This window comes from Leiobunum rupestre, chromosome 6 (genome assembly GCF_980474605.1).
Source record: "Leiobunum rupestre chromosome 6, qqLeiRupe1.1.hap1, whole genome shotgun sequence".
In the NCBI taxonomy this organism is placed as follows: Eukaryota; Metazoa; Arthropoda; class Arachnida; order Opiliones; family Sclerosomatidae; genus Leiobunum; species Leiobunum rupestre.
The window spans coordinates 28,484,665-28,503,751 of record NC_143389.1 but is presented as its reverse complement, the minus strand read 5'-3'; the positions used below and the strand labels follow the sequence as shown (position 1 = coordinate 28,503,751).

General features: G+C 36.6%; 1 protein-coding gene across 1 annotated transcript; it reads left to right on the top strand.

Annotated features, from left to right (window-relative positions):
* Positions 1-815: 815 nt before the first annotated feature.
* Positions 816-17,936, top strand: LOC149940584 (cytochrome P450 4V2-like). Its single transcript, XM_090179330.1, has 10 exons — positions 816-912; positions 1,334-1,524; positions 1,693-1,762; positions 7,212-7,338; positions 13,003-13,176; positions 13,250-13,423; positions 14,790-14,856; positions 14,968-15,147; positions 15,985-16,098; positions 17,803-17,936. The coding sequence occupies exons 1-10, from the start codon at positions 860-862 to the stop codon at positions 17,934-17,936; spliced, it is 1,284 nt and encodes a 427-aa protein (XP_090035456.1). The 5' UTR covers positions 816-859.
* The last annotated feature ends 1,151 nt before the right edge of the window (positions 17,937-19,087 follow it).

Genomic DNA, 19,087 nt, shown 5'->3' with positions numbered 1-19,087 from the left:
GAACTAAATCGAAATAGCATCTGCTTATTTTTAAGATAATAATCTTGCCAATCATCGCTAGCTTCTGTTAAACATGTTGGCAGAAATGCGATATTCATTGATCCACCATTAATATGGACGAGCATACTCCCTTTAATGAATACTTTTATTTTATTCAATATATTTTTATCAAATTATAATCTTAAAAAATTTAGGTAATGTTTTTAATAATTATCAAAATATCACATTTTATCAATACTAAAAAAAAATTTCATATATTTTACTGTCAAAATGGTGTTTTTCTGTCTATAAAATCGTATATATATGGCTGTAGAAATCAAGGCCCTTTGTTTCAATTTGTAAGAGGAACCAATTTACGCGAGTTCTTTGCTCAGTTAGACCAATCTGACTACTTCAATTCCTATTTCCAAATGTCTCCTTCGGGTTGAACATACAATCGCCATACATAGATGTGTAAAATTGTTTACCTGTGGGAAAGGTAAAGTCGAATAACTAACTATTTTCTCTCTGTAAAACTTTTAAATTTTAACCCTAACTGTTTTTACAAAAACTTTCTTTTACAAATCCAAATAAAAATAAATAAATACCTTTTATTGTACAATACATAGTTTTTATTTAAAAAACTATCTATTGTATCATAAGTGGTATTTATATTTTTAAATTTATGTAAAAATATTTTGACTAAATTTTATAGTATTATAAACGCGTTTCACTTCCAAGCCGAGCGATGAGCATTTATGGCGTTTTCGGAGTGGGGTGCTTTAAGAACCTGCCTTTTTTCTTTAAATTAGACGACTGTTAACGATATACTTTTATTTATAAGGATTTGTTTAAAAACAAAGAAGCCGGTTCAAAGTCAATGTTCATGAAAGCATTGAAAGTGTTTGGAGGTGATGGCCTTATAACAGCAGAGTAAGTAGTGTATTTCACTAATTTCCTAAATGTTGTTTTAATATAATCTTCGCAAAGTAAAATTACATAATAAATACAAGTTTAATAGCGTTTTAGGTCATTTAATCTTATCCGTAACTCAAAAATTATTTAAGGAGAAGAACGTTTCTCCCTAAAATCTTTCGAAACAGCAAACTACCAAACTGCGAAACTAGTTTTAAATTACGAATAATTTGGAAGATCTTTTTATAAAATTTAATGCCTATCAATCTCTCACGTAATTTAAATGTTATAAGTGGAGATTTGTTTTGAAAATCTATGTTGAAAATATCTTTCAGTAAATCTACAAGTTAGCCATGTCACCAATTTTAACATAAACACGCATATTATTTCTAATAAGATAAAAAAAAATTTATTTAAAAAAAATGAAATGTTTATTCAGTGGTAACGACCAGTGGAAGCACCATAGAAAATTCATCAATGCCAACATGGGAATAAAATCATTGGAAAAATACTTAATGTTAACAAATAAACAAGCGTTAGCTATGTGCTCCAGTTTATCTAGAATTTCAGATGGAACTACTTTTTCTCTGCATCAGTACATTGTACGTGGCTCTTTTGATGTTGCAATGGGTAAGTCAACCGAATAAGCCTTAGTAAATAATTTATCCAGTGTACTAACCCAATTTTAAATTAGCCAATTTAACGCGAATTCGCTGTTTTTGGTGTTTAAAAGTTGTATTACTTTTCGAGTAACGCCAGTATAAACAGTGGTATTTTGTTCAATATTTCTCTTTATAGAATGGGTCATTGGAAAAATTGGAAAAAACGAAATGCTTCACGACAACGGAATTGTAAGGAGATTTGAAAAGTCAGTACTATTCCTTACTTTAGCTCACTTGAAAATTGGCTTATAAATGTGAAAAACACTGGTAAGGTATATTAATACTAACAATCTAAACACTACAATCCTTCCCTTGATATGGGTGGGTTAGGTAACTTATGAGAAGTTTAAAGGTTACAAATCAGTATTCGATTTTTTTCCCTTTTTATTTCTTTTCTTTTTTTTCTATAACTTTATTACCTTCAATCGTTTAAAACGAAATTACTACAACTAAATAGTAATCTCGTCAATCAAAAATCTTCAAGGTCTTCTATCTTGACCATAGTTGTACCTCGGGACTTCTGGGATGTTTCCGGGTTGAATGTCTTCTTGTGACATAACCGGAACTCTTTGTTGTTGTTGAGGCTGCTGTGGTTTGTGGTCGTCACCCTGATCGACTTCATGGGGGTATTGAATTGACTGACCTCGGAAGTGCTTGAAGAAGCTTTGGTTTCGTGTTATTTTACTTTCCAAATTTTCGGGGTGATCATAGACCCTTTAACTTGGATTACCACTAGCGCATCCGTCGCAAACATGGGTACCAATTTCCTTTGCTTCCGGGTTTTAACAATTACTCTATCCCCCATCAAAAGGTTTGTGAGCCGAGCGACACCTTAGCCTTGGCGTAGCGTGTCATAGGCGCTATAGCCGCGGCGTCCGAAACGCGAAAATTAGCCAGAATCGAAGAAATGTCGGGAGCAGTGGGCACTTGAGGGAATTTTTGTCAAAATGTCTCTACCAAACATGATGGTGGCGGGAGCAACGAGAGTCGATGAATGGGGTGTGCCTCGATAGTTCAGAAGGCACTGATTAACCGTCTCACGTCAGTCGGTATGTTCTACTAGCCCTGTTAGAACTTAGGTGTTTCACAATGTGTCGAAACCAAAAAAGGAAAAATATATTTTTGTAACAAGTGTTTTTTTTTGTTTGTTGTAACCGTGTCGAATTTGGTTCGGAAGCAAAGCGTTAGTGTAAAAACCCCAAAAACGAGTTGAAGGAAGGCATAAGCTTTCTAGCAGAGCCCCGATTCCCAGAAAAGCCCGTTAACCGGACCCGAACAATAAGAGTGGAAAAATTGGGAAGTAGGCCTGGAGGGTAAAAATACAGGTGCGCCTGAGAAGACGCTCGAAATTGAAGAAGGAGATTTTCGGAGAAAAACTTTAGTAGTAAGACTTCGTAGAGAACCAAGTTCGACAAAATAAGCGCTCCCATAAAATCAACCATTACCTATTAAACTATTTTATATATTTTCAAATAAGAACGACTTTTTATTTAACTTCCAAACCAGAGTTAAGTTAAAATAACCTCAGTCAAAGTTCCCGAGTTATTTTAAGCCCATTGGCTTGTGGCCAAAGTGGAGTCACGCGGCTGTGGTGAAAACCTAGCCAGAACGCGAAATGTTGGAAATCCTGTCCGTTAAAAGGAGGATCTTTGTAACTTTTGACTGTTCGTGGTACGCCGAAGGTGCGAAAGATGTGATTTAAAACCGGGAGGATCACGTGACTAACTGGTGTTTTAACGACCTCGACAACTGGGAAACATAAGTAGTCATCATTGGTGAGTAGTAAGTAGTCAGAGCTTGGAAGAGGTCCTGCAAAATCGATAGAGATGCATTCCCTGGGCCATTCGTACAAAGGATAAGGTATTATGGGAGCCGGGTCGCGAGGTTGACTAGAAGCTTGGCAAGCGAAACAAGTAGTTACTCTGTCGTCAACCATATGATCCATGCCCTGGTGTCCTTCGTGGGCGAGGTCAGTAGCCATACGTCGTACAGAGACCCTCTCTTTAAAACACCATAGACCACCGAAAGGTCGGCCTTAATTTTATCCGTAGCCTGAAGATCCGTGTGAGAACTGGCGTCGGTGGCACATTTCGGAATATGCCAATCACGATAGGGTAGAAGTTTAATAAGTTATTGCAAAGTGGACTTGCTTCTTGTACTTGCGAAAGTGATAAAGCTTTGAGTACATAAAGTGCCAAAGTGTCGGCCTGAAGAGATTCTGGACAAGGATCCGGTCTCGGTAGCGGAGATCTTGAAATAATGTCCGCTGGATTATGAATTCCTTTCTCATAACGGGTAACATAGTCGTACCTTTGAAGACGCAAACGCCAGCGTTCGATGTGAGTGGAGGAGTGCGGATTGGTGTTGTTGAAAACCAATTCGAGAGGCTTGCGGTCGGTGACGATTGTTAACTGTTTCCCGAAAATGTAGATGTGAAATTTTTCGCCTCTTTCTCGATCTGAGAATACTGGGTTTCTGTCTGAGTGAGAGCGCGACTAGCATACTCGACTACCCAACGACGAGTAGAACCAAAATTGCAGCAAGTCCAACCGGACTGTCATCGGTTTAGATGGAAAAGCAAAGGTTGGGGTCGAAAAAAGCAAGGCTTCTATTGAACGCAAGTTCTTCTTTGATTTTGTTGGAAACTTAAGTGTGCGCGGTACTCAATTGAAATGTTTCGGTTGTTTTGGTCAGACGGAGGAGTGATTCTGTGATGGTGGAATAGTGCGGTAAAAAAAGGGAACAGAAGGTTACCATACCAAGGAAACTCAGGACCTCTTAGGCTGATCGAGGAGGGGAAGCTACTTGGTGTGCCTTCACCTTATCCGGGTGTATGTGCAGACTTTGGCGCTGTTAACCATTCCATAGAACTTTAGTTAATCTTTTCTGGATTCGCATTTGTCGCGATTCAGAGTTAAACCGTTAGTCGTTATAGCGTGCAGTGTAGCGCTCAGAGTTTCATCGTGGGTAGTTTGACTAACGCCACCAAGGACAATATCGTCAGTTAAGTTTAGGACGTGGGGAATACCTTAAATTACTGTATGGATGGCGTCTTGAAAATTCCAAAAATTGAGGCATTTGTACCAATATAGCCCACCATGACAACAGAAAGTAGTAATGTACCGAGATGAAGCCTCCAATTCCAACTGGTGGTAACCGCTTCGGAGATCCAGCTTAGAGAAAACAGTGCAGGCGCTGAGAATCGCCACGATATCGTCGACAGTATTGTTCGGGAGAATAGTCGTATTTGCAGCGTGCATGTCGACACATCCTCGTCTAGCCTTAGGGTCGTAAGGTTTTGGAATTAAGACTAGAGGTGAAACCCAGGGGTCGGTCGGGTGACCTTTTCGATAATCTCAAATCCTACCAAATTGTCAAGTTCACGGTCGAGTTTCTCAATCATATGAAATGGAACCCATCGAACAGTCGAATAGATGAAAGGATCTATGTGGAGCTTCACTTGTTTACATTTTAACTTCCCACCCCGTCGAAAATGGTAGGGTATCGATTAAGTATCGCTTTCGTGGAGTCAGCCACGGAAATGACGATGTAGATAAGATCCAAGTAAAAACAGGATTGACATCCCAAAAGGGGTCGAGTAGTTCCTCTTTGGTAAAGCTACCAAGAACTGGTAAAAAGGGATCTTCCCCAAAAGGAAAAAAAAGTAACTTACGATGGGCTCAACGTAGGTATAGGTACTAAGGTATCAAAAGTAGAGCGAACGTTTATGGTTGCGCCGTTATCTGAAATCCAATTGACTTTTGTTATTGAGGCGCGTCGCTGGTAGTGGCAGATCAGGTAAATTTGGAATCATCGGAATCGAGTTCTTGGTAGTCAACCGGTTGGCGTTGGATCAATTATAATGGAACGAAGCTTGAAGAAACTGTGTTTACAGGATGAGTGAGATTCCTCGGACGCGTATATTGTCGGTTAGAGGCGCCGGTGTGAGGTTGGATTGGGGGGGCAACATCTGGGAGGTGGCGCTGGGGTCGTGGACCTGCACTGCAGAGGTTTTACCGAAAGTCGGACAACTCTGTTTTCCATTCTTGTGACTCTATGAGTTTCCACACAAACCACAAGTTTGCGTTTTTAGAGGTGCTTTACTTCGAGCGTCTTTACGATGATTGGTGCCTGATTGGATGCAGTCGATCTGAAATACCGGTTTGGTAGACGGGGATAGTGACGGAAGGGAGCGGTGGTTTCAATGCCTTTTACCCGAGCGTCTGATAATGCCAAGGTGCGAGCTAATGTTAATACGTCGTCTAAGACAAAGGTTGGCTCGCGTAAAATTTGGACGGCTAAGGTTGAGGATATACAACCCTGCACGATCTGAATTTTTATTTATCTCTCGGCGTCAGCAAAATTGCAGGTAGCTGAGAGGTGGCGAAGACTGTCATGAAAACTATCGATAGTTTCCCCTTCACCGTTTCGTAATCAGCTGTGCATACCGGGGAAAAATGGTCTGTGAGTTTAGTATTTGCTTCGTCATAGGTTGGCGCAGGTGTGATGGTATTCAGGGAAAGAAAAATGTCTTCGACCTCCTCGCCAGCATAGTGCGACAATAAGGCTTATTTCCTCGCATCGGAAAGGACACCCATTGTTGTCATAAGATTTTCAAAACGTTGGATCCAGGTCTTCCGACGAGATGCTGTTTCAACGGTAGTGCCCTCGATGATGAACGGCGGGTACTGGGGTAGAGATAGAGGTTGATACGGCAAAAATTATAGGAGTAACGGCGGTGGTAAGTTAAGTCTTTCCCACACGAGGTGCGACAAAAAGGGTAGAAAAAAAGATGGTAGAGAAAGGCTATAACGGTAACAAACTCACAGGTCGAGATAGTAACTGTTTATCTCCGTCGCCATAATGTTGTGATGTAGTTTTGATACTTAATAAACTGACTAATTCAGAAGTAATCACAACTAGGGTTTTTATTAACAAACATAATACCTGCACGCTCTCTGTTTCCCTACTACCAGACTCTACCACTAAGTGGCGGTAAATAAAATTATACATGTAGTCACGGTTGCATATAGGTTTAGCTGGCCCCTTTCAGAAGCAAACATTCCCATTCGTAAGGACTCAAATTCTTTCTGGTGTTTTCCATGTCCTCCACTACTGTACTCGCTAAACTACGGATTCTTGTTGCTACGCACGATCTACCGAACACTATTGATTTTGAAAAGGTCACTATGTTTTCTTCGAAGAGCTTACCAACCATAAAAGAAGAAGTAAATTAAAGTGGTTTTCGATGTGCCATATCAACCTCTATCTAATTATTCACTCACGAGCGACTGACAAACAAGATTGGCACATTTTATATACTTTCACCGTATGTTTCACGGAAAGACCGTGGCCGAGTTACCCATAAATTGTCTGTGACAAATAATACATTGCATTTACAGAGCCTTCACTGGCACGTTATCGAACATTTTCGTCCAGCTAATGGTTGCATTATAGACGTCACAGTGATCTAATAAAAATCAGACTTGCTGGGGCTCCTTCTGCTCCACCCACTTCCAACAACGCTGCATATGTCAACAGCAAAATGTCTACAATCTTAATGAAAACTCATTCTCTAAATAATCTAATCTAATATAATTTTAAATGAATCTAGCATACATTAGTATTTGTGAAGTAAAAGTATTAACATTTCAGATTTGAGGAATTGTATATTACAAGTATGGCAAATCCTTTGGTCGGCTTAGACGTGTTCGTTACCAAACTATTTACTGGAAAACAATATCACCAAATTGGAGGGGAACTACGGAAATTCTTTGAAAATGTGAGTTATTTTATAAGACTTTTTATTACACACCATAAGACTTAAACCAAATTCCTTGTACATATTTCTGGGCAGCAGCGTTTGCTACATTGCGATTTAACATATCGGACAACGCGAGAAGTTTCTTAGCTGCGTGATTTTCGTCTGATAAGCAGACGCTGTTTCTTTATAAAACACAAAGGGTCAGCTAAATACAGTTTTTTGTTGTCCACTAGGTCGCTCTATGTTAGTCTGTATATAATGGTCGGTTTTAAAGGTAACAAACTAAGTATATCATAAAGTTTCCGTTAATTTTCTATTGCTCACCGTGACCAAACTGAGATCTAGCAGCATTCTTTCTACTGCCAGCCTAATCGCACCCACGAGAGGTATAGGAAATTGAAATCCTCTTTCCGCTTAGTGCCATGCTGAAGGTCATCTTCCTCCGTCATTATTATGGCGTAGTTAACTTTAACATTTTGGCCTCAAAGTTCATAATACTGGATATATGCATATATAAAAATGTAGCGGTAGTCGAGTAGACGCTCCAGGAACTTTATATGCGGTACTTTGGCATACAGACAACGAATCATCTCTCTAGGCAGGGTCTTAATTTGTTTCATAGTTGTTTGTAAGTATTTAGTTATTTAAAATCAAGTTAGAACATAGTACTGGCAACGAAAAATACTTTTAAATTGTTTCTCACGCGGCATTTTTCTCAAACAGCATTTCTATTATTTCGCTCTTAAGCCTCACTATAATGAGTACAGACTTTCCCCCATTTTTGGTACGCACGGAGCCACTTAAAGTTGGTCTCCAATCTAGCAAATGGCTACTAGTCATTGTATTCTTGTCGTGGGGGCTTTCACCGACGCTGCAGTTAGGGCTTCTAACGCTGATCTGGTGTCTGATGCTTTCAAAGATGAACTGGATTATTTTTAATCCGATACCTTTAGCGGATAACAGATTTTTTACTTTAACGGCAGTACGCGGATACGCTTTTGCGCTTGTCTGACAAGCCTATATGACTTTCAGGGGTTGATCTGTTTTTTAAATAGCTGAATAAGCAAATTGTTTTCCCTGCCGACGAACTTGTTTTACTGTTGGGGTCGACGTCACAAAAACGTCATAGAAACGAGTTACGCGTTGTTTTGTTCGAATTTGGCGTCTGCTTCAGGTACACTGGGTGATAGTGAAACAACAGCGGCCTTTGAGAAAATAACAATTGTGGTCCTATTTAGTATTTTAGTATTTATTTTATATGTTGGCTAAGTGTTAGGTGGGTTATGGACTCCATAAATGAAAATATTCCTAGGTAGGTTTTAATATATTTTATATTTTTGGTCGTGTAGGAAATAATGGCACTATCAAAAGTTTGCATATGGTACATACCTTTAGATATACAACAAAATCAATTTATCTTATCTTGAACCCTTCAAAATAAGATTCAAATGTTTAACTAATAATTTTCTAGTTTATTAAATAACAATTTAACCTAAAAATATGGCGAAACGATCGAAATGGTCTAGGTAAAAAAACATAAACTTTAGCAGGCGACACTTTAGACGAAACCGAAAACAAAAACGGCTATTACAGCCAACTAAAAAATGCCTCGGTTGGCAGTACTCCCAACAGTAAAAAGTGAAGCGGCGGATTTACGAAAACACCTATTGTATCTTTAACCCGCGATAACGGCGGATATACTTTTTTAGTATATCTTTATATTGACTTCTTGGAACTAAGCCATTTTTTTTGTTGCTATACAAAAATTTAAAAGAATAAAAAACATTCAACTAGATGTCGGAAAGTAGACATCATATAAACAGATATCTACGCGCTTATCAGAGAAAATAACTGCTTTCTATATCTGTGGCCTCGTCGGTTACCGAAACGTGATAACAAAACTAGATTGCCGCAGGTCAGATTAAAAAGGAACAGGTAGCCAGTTAATTCAGGTTTTTTATCGGCGATATATCTTATATGATAAATAGTAATCAGATTGCCTTATTCAGATCATCGTTAGAAGCCCTAGCTGCAGTACACATTCTGCTCGGGATTTTTCTAAAAATTGAACTGATGTGAATTATATAAAGGCTCAAGCGGCCCTCAACAAATATTTTACACCTTTGGTGAATTTCAATCATATTCGAATTTCGCCAAGCAGTGTACCACGAAGAAAAGACAAAATATGGTTATTGATAACGTTTACGCTGATTTCTAGTTTAATTATTTAGATACTGAATTTAAAGCACATTTTATAAAAACTTGATGATCATCCTCCCTACTCGTCTCCTCGATCTTCGTGTTTGGAGGATGCCCATGCCACTTCGATGGAAACAACCTCCAGACACTACATACTAATTGTTATTCCTGTTGCATCCAATTCCGTCTCGAAATCCACTGTGAACAAAGTACAAACGCCATGTGATCTTTTCCCGTACTTAATTACTCCAACTGTGGTGATGCTAACCATCATCAAGGGGAATGCCCAGCAAAATATCGACCCTGCAATTTTTGGGGCCTTAAAGGAAAACGTGTAAGAAGAAAAAGAACACGAATGCTTTTGGTAATAATCGCTGAAACCGGACTAACAATATAGAACGTCACCGAAATGGGCGCTGTCGCAAGAACGGATATAAGCTGATGGAAGAAAGATTAGACAAAGGGTCCCACTGTACTCATCCACGTATTCCGCTTCACACAAGAAACGCGCTTGAAAAGGAGGTACAGTCTCTCGGGGATCCAAGTAAAATTGCAAAAATCTACAGGACCAACACTATGGATATCTCCACTGGTTCTTGTACTTCGCCCTTAGTTGGACAAGACTTGAGTAATCCGATTATGCGTTGACACGCGCGGTTCAAACAAAGCAATTTCTAAAGAAATACACCTCACTTTCGAAGATATTTTTTCTAAGTAGATTATAAAGATTAGAGCTGATAAATTACGACATTTTAAACCGGTATTTTGAAGATCTACTTTTGAAATTTTTCAAAATAAAATCGCACAAGTAATTTGCGATATCAAGAATACTGGAAACGTAAACGATGAAGATCACGACAGGTTTTAAACCAATTAAAGGAATATTTATTTATTATTAACGAAAAAAATGAGCATTTGCAAAAGTAGTATCAAGGCCCTACCATAGTGTGGAAATTCGGTTCTTCGCTTGCTTGCGCATTTTTCTAGCCTATTACGCGTGTCAATCGATCACTTTGGCTGATCAAACATTTTCGCATGGTACGCGCTCAATTAGAAAATCACATCGCTTAATGTACGACGTTATAATTTTTGGAATTTACCACTAAACATTTTTCTAATGAAATATGGCGCGGTTTTGTGGTAAGTTCAAAAGTTAAGAATTTAATAATAAAATAACTGTCACATTATTACTAATCAATCTTTGTAAAATAAAAATAGCAGAGAATTTGGATCAGATAAGTATTTTCAGATAGAAAGAAATCTTATGATTATCACAATTTAAAACCTAAGTTAAGACTGTGCAATGAACTTCATTATGATTATTTATACATTTAAGATTTGTCGATTGACGCCTGAATAATTTGATTATATTTTCAACTTTGTAAAAATAAATTGCAAAAACAAGAACGCACAGAAGAGAACAGAGTAAGCCGACGCCTAGAATCAAGACATTATCAAGAGTATTAGTGACATAAATATGTACCACATGATGCATCACTGCTCGTAAGACTCCTGGGATTAAGATAGACTTCCTCTTAGCTTCAATCGAGTTTAGAAAGCAACTAAATGGGAACGGTGGATTTCTTCTCAAAAAAACGAAATTCATCGTTGATCTGGTACTTCAAGATCCAAGAGCAAAAAGGGATAGTTAAAGGCAAGTCGAGGGTCCGTAAAAAATATCTGCTTTCCCGATGTAAACAAGAAGAGTGAGAAAATGATTCGAAATGGTATGCCATGTCAAGCCACAAGAACAATCTCACCTCCTGTTGCACCTTTAGTTGGTTCTGAACTGCCACAATGTGCTTCGATATGTATATGTCTCGATGACAGCAATCTACTCTTAATTACTGACTAACATTCCTGTTCATCCAACGAGTTCCCTCGACATATTCCGCAACTACTCGTTACCCACTGCTATAAACCCTCACGACCTTTGCCATATCAGATTTTACGTAAGATTAACAACGGACCACCCCACAATGACCCTGAATTCTGAATCTTTGTAAAAGAGCAAGGTTTTCTGATTAGGAAAATAACGCCAGGATAAACCCAAGCCAATTGAATAGTAGAAAGTTTCACGATCAACGTGGGGTAGCACCGATATTAAAAACGACCTTCACATTGACATTTTTCACTATCGTTCAACCCTTTTTTTGTCCACAGACATTTTGTCGGCAGAATTACTCTTTGGCCCAGCAGTCCTTTTCCAAATTACCTGACACATGCACGGTTCAACATCGCGAAACTGTCTAAAAAAAGTACAAGATAAAAAAGATGAAAGCTTAGCTATATATCGATAAAAAGGGACAGGTTCAACAATCACTGTTGAAGGTTGGAGATGCAATCTTCATGAAACAACAATAACGATATTAACTGTCTGGTCACAATCAGATGAAAGTCACCCAATTAAAAGGAACAATGATCACTGCCCAAAATAAAGTTCAGCGCGTAACACGAAATGTTTCCTACGTCAAACGGTACCATGGAAAGGATTAAAAGTCAGCCCGGCTAGGCTAATACCCAAGGTACCACCTTAGGCCTAAGTCGTCAAGCGACTTTTGAAGCCATTAATTCAGGTGGCCGGGTTACAATGCGTAGGAGGGTGGTGGCAAGCCCTGCATGCCACGCGTGCCAACAGCTCCCTACACTAACTATTACCGTTAACCTCAACAAGTTTTTTATTCCCCCCAAGCAGTTAAAGCGCGAAATGCCGTTGCTGCTGACCCGTAGCCATTACCACGCTACAACCTTCGACGTGATAATTAAATGTTAAATAACACTAAAGTAAAGACACTTTTGAATGTAATATTTTGTTATCTTTTTTAAATAACAAGTGAAAAGCACATTTGAAAATAAAACAAAATTAATATGAGACGAAAAATAGTTAATTTCAAACCATTTTGATGGCTCTTTTTTAATTTTCCTTTGTCTTTTTTTAATGCATAAATGGCTTAAAGACAAAGCCGTTAGTGAAAAGTCGTGTAGACCGAAGAGCTAATCCTATGGAACTATAAATTAAATGAGACTTAATAAAATATTTTATTAAAAACTTAATCCATTAATTTCCTTTTCGCGAGCTTTCGGGTTCGAGACCCCTTTTAAAACGGAACGAATCCGTTACATATTTCAAACGACTTAAAAAAAGGGATCTCTAACCCGAAAGTTTGCGAAAAAATTAAGTGGTTAATTTTTAATTAAATTATTTTAACCAATTTAACTAAAACTCATTTAAATTATTATATTTAACCAAAGTCAAGAAAGTTAACCTTTACGATACGACTATGAAACAATGTGTTTAATATAATTTTTTCAGGTCAACCTCCAGATGCTATATTTAATTTGTCTAAAAATGTAAATGAGTTTTTAAGGGAAAAATCAGATATTTTTAAACGATATGAAAACTCCAAAATCGATTTTGTAACATTACGTTAAAATGGACGCTTAGAAATGTTCTTACTGACCTCTGTTGTTCTTGCTATTTAGCTAATGAAGGAAAGACGAACGGTGATCACGGACTTACTAAGTAGGAAGGATGGTTCCGAGGTCGAATTAGTTGAAGATATGTCCATCATGGATTCGTTCATTTACGAACAATTGAAGAACAAGAGTTTTAGGGACGTAGAAATAATTGACGAATTGACCACTTTGGTGGCAGCGGTAAGTCTGGTTTGCCCCAAAATAATTATTTCTAACTTTAAACGTACTAACGCACGTTAATTTCTCGTAAAAGTCGTATGATACATCAGCAACGACTTTAGTCTGGGCCATCTATTTTATTGGATACTACAAGGAGGTTCAAAAAAAGGTGCAAGAGGAATTGGACGCTATATTTGGAAACGAGGTTGAAAGGGAAATTACTTCCCAAGATATGGCACAAATGAAATACCTGACGTACGCGTTTAAGGTACAATTGATTTTATTTAACAGATCGTACTTTCCCTTATAATGTTAACCTTCACGGATACCATGTACATATAAAAAATCTGAGCAGTTTAATTATCAACTTGTTCTGTAAAATGTCTTCCATGCTCATCAATTTTAATGTCCAAATTTTAACATTAAACACGGCAATTATGAATGTATAACCGACCAACTTTGATCATAAATGCTAACAAATTTCAACGGAAAGTATCCTATTTACCAATAAAGCGGGTATATTTATAAATATAAACGACTATGCCTAAAAAAATAATTCGTGATGGAATTGTCCCTAAAGACTAGAATATATTTAAACAGTTAATCGGTAATGCGCTAGCTAGGGCAGAAACACCATATTGGTTGATATTTGAGCATGTGCTTGGTTGACATTTGATCATGGGCTCGGTTGATATTTGATCATACGTGGGGACCGTTTATTGCTTACAAATATCTATGGTATAGACGTAACTCACGTCAGAATGCTTCATGGAGCCCACGGTGCCATCTAACTATAACAACTGTTATATTTCGGATATAGAGCCTTGACAAAATGCTCGATTAACTATAAATTTAGCTACAATTTTTTACTCATTAAATTCAAATTCAAATTATTAATTGAATGAATCATCATAGACATGGAAAATGGTAGAAGTTAGCTTAGTGACTAAATAAAACACTCATTGGCTATTGAAGTCGCGAAGGGGTGAGGGTGGTAGCCATGTTGTCACGAAATGTTCCCCTTTTATCGTACCCCAACTTCAAATAATCTTCCGAGGCCGGGAAGTTTTTGGTATTTATTTTATCTTATATGAAATAGTCCCTAGCGCTAGGTTTTAAAATATTTTTTTTTTCATATTCAATATAGCTGCCATATTTTTTTGTTATATTTGTTCACATAAAAGTAAAAAGTTGAAATAGCTTAGAACATTAAATAAACTCATAGGTTATGTCTCCACATTGTATTATGGCAGCTCTTTTCATGATCCATTTAACTTAAGTCAAGAAGCGTGCATATAGTCTCGTGTCATCTTGTGAGCCTGGCAGTTTCGTTCAGAAGCGTGCAAAATTAGATTGTTTATAGTCTATTTTACTAGGAGCTCACACATACAATACGTGAAAGCCGGTACGGTCTCTCTATTTTGTGGAAGAAAGTTTGGTTCTCCTCATCCTCGCGCATAACGTAATGCCATCCACATATCCGTACAGGAGTAGTTTCATCACTAAATATGAACAATATAGCTTGATTCCAAGTGGAGTGGTTGAGTGAAATGAAATTTTCGGCATTTTAAACGTAGTTTACTAAAATATTCAGCTCAGTTGTATCTATAATGTCATTATTTTTCCGATCGCAGGAAACATTGCGTCTTTGCCCCCCTGTACCAATGGTTGGAAGAAAACTGGATAAAGATGCTGAAATAGGTCATTACAATTTTTTTAAATACAGGGTCTTAAATATTTAGTCCCGCTTTAAGTTTATTTTCTGAATTATTTCGGTTTTAATCTCAATGTGCCGTCATTTAATTTCTGTAGCCGGACGAGTGATTCCGAAAGGAACGGAAGTGGTCGGCTTCATCAAGGAAGTGCACCAAGATCCCAGGTACTTCGACAATCCCGAGGAATTCCGACCAGAACGATTCTTTCCTGAGAACATCAAAGAGCTTCCGCAATACGCTTACGTTCCATTTTCAAGTGGAATTAGAAATTGCATCGGTAAGTATTTTAAAGAAACAATTAAGCCAATGGGCAGTGTTCCATCCCTCTCTGCGGGATTGTGGGTATTTGTTAATTCAGGGGTACCCAAATGGGTGTTCTTTGGTAAGTGGTGATCTCGACCTTCAAAATGTTTATCTCAAAAATATACTAAATTCTTATAGCAAAAAATAACTACTATAAACATGGGGATTAAGACGTTGAGAATATTGATCTCGACCTTTAGGAAAACTACTACTTTAAACATTTTCATCCAAAGTGACCACACAGGTTTTCCGGGCTCTAAGTAGTTTTTAGTGATACGGCGCGGAGCTAATTATCGCCCAACTATGAGTTCTTATCATAATGATTCGCGAAATTCAATTGTCTCAGACAAACGACGTCTTTTCCCGTAATATAAAAGTGGTTTGCAAATATTTTATCGGGGATTCCCGTCATTATTATTCAATATACGTATTTGAAATTTGATCCTTATTTCCACTGTACCTATACAATCTTTCGAAAACAACGTTTACAATAATATCCCAATTAATAAATAGAAATGAAACACAAAGTATTTAATATTTAGCTAAATATTACTTCAAATAATAAATAAATTAGCTTCAACTTATTGGAACTTACATTGTTAGGTTACGCTGTTAGATGACGTTATAAAAAGCACAAACGTATAGTTAAAACCAGACGGCTATTGCCCAAAATTTTTTGCAATTAAAATGTACCTTTTAAATTATTTGTTTATGTGTATTTATAGTGGTAGCTTTTGAGTATGAAAATTTAAAAAATTAAATAATTAATTTATATTTGTGAATATTTCGCTTTATTATTTGTAAATTTCAGGTTACTCTTTCGCTGTGAAGTCTGCCTTAATAATGTTGAGTTCCATCCTCAGAAAATTCAATGTGGTGTCCGTGCAACACAGGGATCAGATACACATGAAGTGGGGTATCACTGGTAAACCTGACACCAATATCCTTTTTAAATTACAACCGCGCGTATCAGCCGCTGCGTAATATCAATAAACTCTATCACAGAAAAAACTCGAAGCGGAAACTCATATCTACTACTAGGAATGAGTAATATATTTTCAGAACCAATCTAATGAAACGATGAGGCTGGTTTCTCAAAAAATTAGTGGTAAAAGGTTTGGGGTAATTGTTTTCGGGCTTTAACCGCGTGATTCTGCCAAGGCAAAATGCAACGACGGCGGTGGTCGACCTTTGAAACTTCGTGGGACTAAATTAATATTTTGGCCCAAGTGAAAACCAGCCTTAAATAAATTAAAGGGTTTGGTTTCTTTCGTTATGGTTGATGGTCTGCCAATGAAAATATATTCTCTCCACTTACTTTCTCATTAAGGCAAGAGGCGGGAAGCAGCGAGAAAAAGCCATTTTTTCCAAGATGTAACCTTGAAATGTACGTTCGCGTAATTATTCCAAGTTATGCTAGAACTGATAGCGTTGTGCTCATTTCCAATATAGATAGTTTACTTGCAGTGTCTAATGTTATATAAATATTTTTTCTTTAGTTGTATAACGTACAATGATTTTCAATATATTTTGTATTATTTGGTATATGTGATTAAAATATTAAGAAATAATATATTTTCTTAAACTTGCTCTTGCCGCTTTATGACCTAATTATGACCGATATTTTCAAAACATAATTTCAGCTACTTGCGAGCAAAAATTTCACAGATAAATTAAAAAGATGTTTAAAGATTTAAAGATTTAACATGGAACAAACCCATTTTGAGCGATTCATTTACGCAATGTGAATTGAAAATATTTATCCGATGATATAAAATGATTGTTTGAGTAACTGCGTTTGTAAAAGATATGTAGTGATACAAATGATAGTGATAATAAACGCTTAAAACTAAACTGATTATAGTAATTTATACTATCCAAAGATCACTTAGCTTGTTGACTAAATAATATTCATGAACCTTAAATAGTTATAGTTATTAGTTTCATTATGTCACACTATAATACATTGATTTAGATATCCCCACATAAGATTATTTGTTTGTGGGGTGTTATTACTCCTACTTTTTGATTTGTTTGTTTACATTTTACCGCCTTTCAATACCTTTTATGAAAAAAATGCCTCGCGAAGAGGTCAAAGTATTTTTTAATTGGCGTCTAATCAATATTACAGACATTCAATTTGCTGTTAGTAATTAAGCTTTGGGTGACACGGTCACAAGGTGAATTATTTTGATATTGGACGTGACGTTTTTGAAACGCAGTCTGTAATTAAATTTTCAGTGCCACTCTCCGAAAATGTATAATTGTTTCACCTGACATTGACTAAGTGGTTGGTTCTATATCCAAAGCAAAATCACCTCTAACTCTGGACGAAAATGTATTTGGGATTGTATAAATGAATCTACTTTTTCGTACTTCTTTCGATTAATATGGATAAAATCATTTTTACTACCAAATTTCAAATCCAAAATAGCTTATTCAAGGGCGCCAAAATTTCAGAGAAATATAAGTAGCATTGAGTACTGAAATTCTTCAAATGAGCAAGTACCGAAACCATTTAAAGAATAAAGTAACCTTATAAAAAATACAACGTCTAATGGACTCTAATGGCTTTATTAATTATCCATACGTAAGCATATAAGTATCCCTTTTCTTATTTTCCCAACAGTATTTTTAATGATTGTCTATTTAACTGAGAACTCTGCAAAATGTGAATGGACTTTGGCAATGTCAGGTAACGGCGCCAGAGCGATCGCCGCCGTCGAAATATTTGAAGGATCGCCAAAGAATCTAGAAAATTAAAACACTTTCAACGGTACAAAAAACGTTTACTTTGGTAAGATAATGTTAAATTATTGAAATTACAACACTAAATTTCCCATTAGTATAAAAGTTTTTTTTCATGCTAAATAACGTACTTGTTACTTACCATAAAATTTAATTTGCAAATAATTAGTTTAAATATATTAACGGTCACAATCGCACTTTCATTAATTGTGCATCATGTAAAACACTGATCAAGTTCGACACAATGCTGTACTATTTACATAAGCGTGATTGGACATAAATAGAGCGAGTCACTTACTTTCCAAATTTAAAAAAAATTATTTCGCGCTCCCGATCATCGAAATTCTTAATAGGCTACGGAGAGCATGATTATCAATTGCCATACCATAGACCCTTTTACCATAGACCGTATAGGGAGTTATGATAAATTCTGTGGCATCGGCTACACTTTACGTAAGAAACATGTGGAGATTTCGGTGTCATCAGTGATGGCCAGGCGAATGAAGTTCTGCCGTTCGATTCATGGTCATTTTTGCCTGGCGACATCTGTTCTCTGACAAATGGGCACAGCTTTTCAACCCCACCTCGGCTCATTTGGTTCAAATTTGGTGAATAGGGTTATCAATATCGTAGAAACCGAATTGTCGAAAATCTTTGAAATCAGACTAGTGGTTTTGACAACAAAACGTTTCACTTGTTGAATATTAGACTTATTTAATTAAAGTATATTAAGACTAAATAAAAATATAAATATAAATTTTGTGTACGCAAAAATAATTGAAGAACCATAAATTTAATAAATTAATGGATATGAATTTAGGAACAAGAATACAATTTTAAAAATATTTTGGACCAACGTTATCGCCTTTTAAATATGAAAACGTACTTGGCAAGCAATTTACTGTTTAAACTATTGATTTTTATACTATAGTAAATATTGTTGGCGCTTTTCTTTAAGCCTTGACAATGGCACAACGCTGCGCAGAAAATTGTAGGTGTTTTAATTATCAATTATTATTTTATACTTCTATTTTACTCATGAGTGAAAGTGGTTTCGAATTAGGATAATAAATTGTGGCGTAACGGGCAATTTTTGAAATACACGAAGTAAATTTCAATAAATCATGGGTATCTTATTTTTGAATTTATCGTTAATTTACTTATAA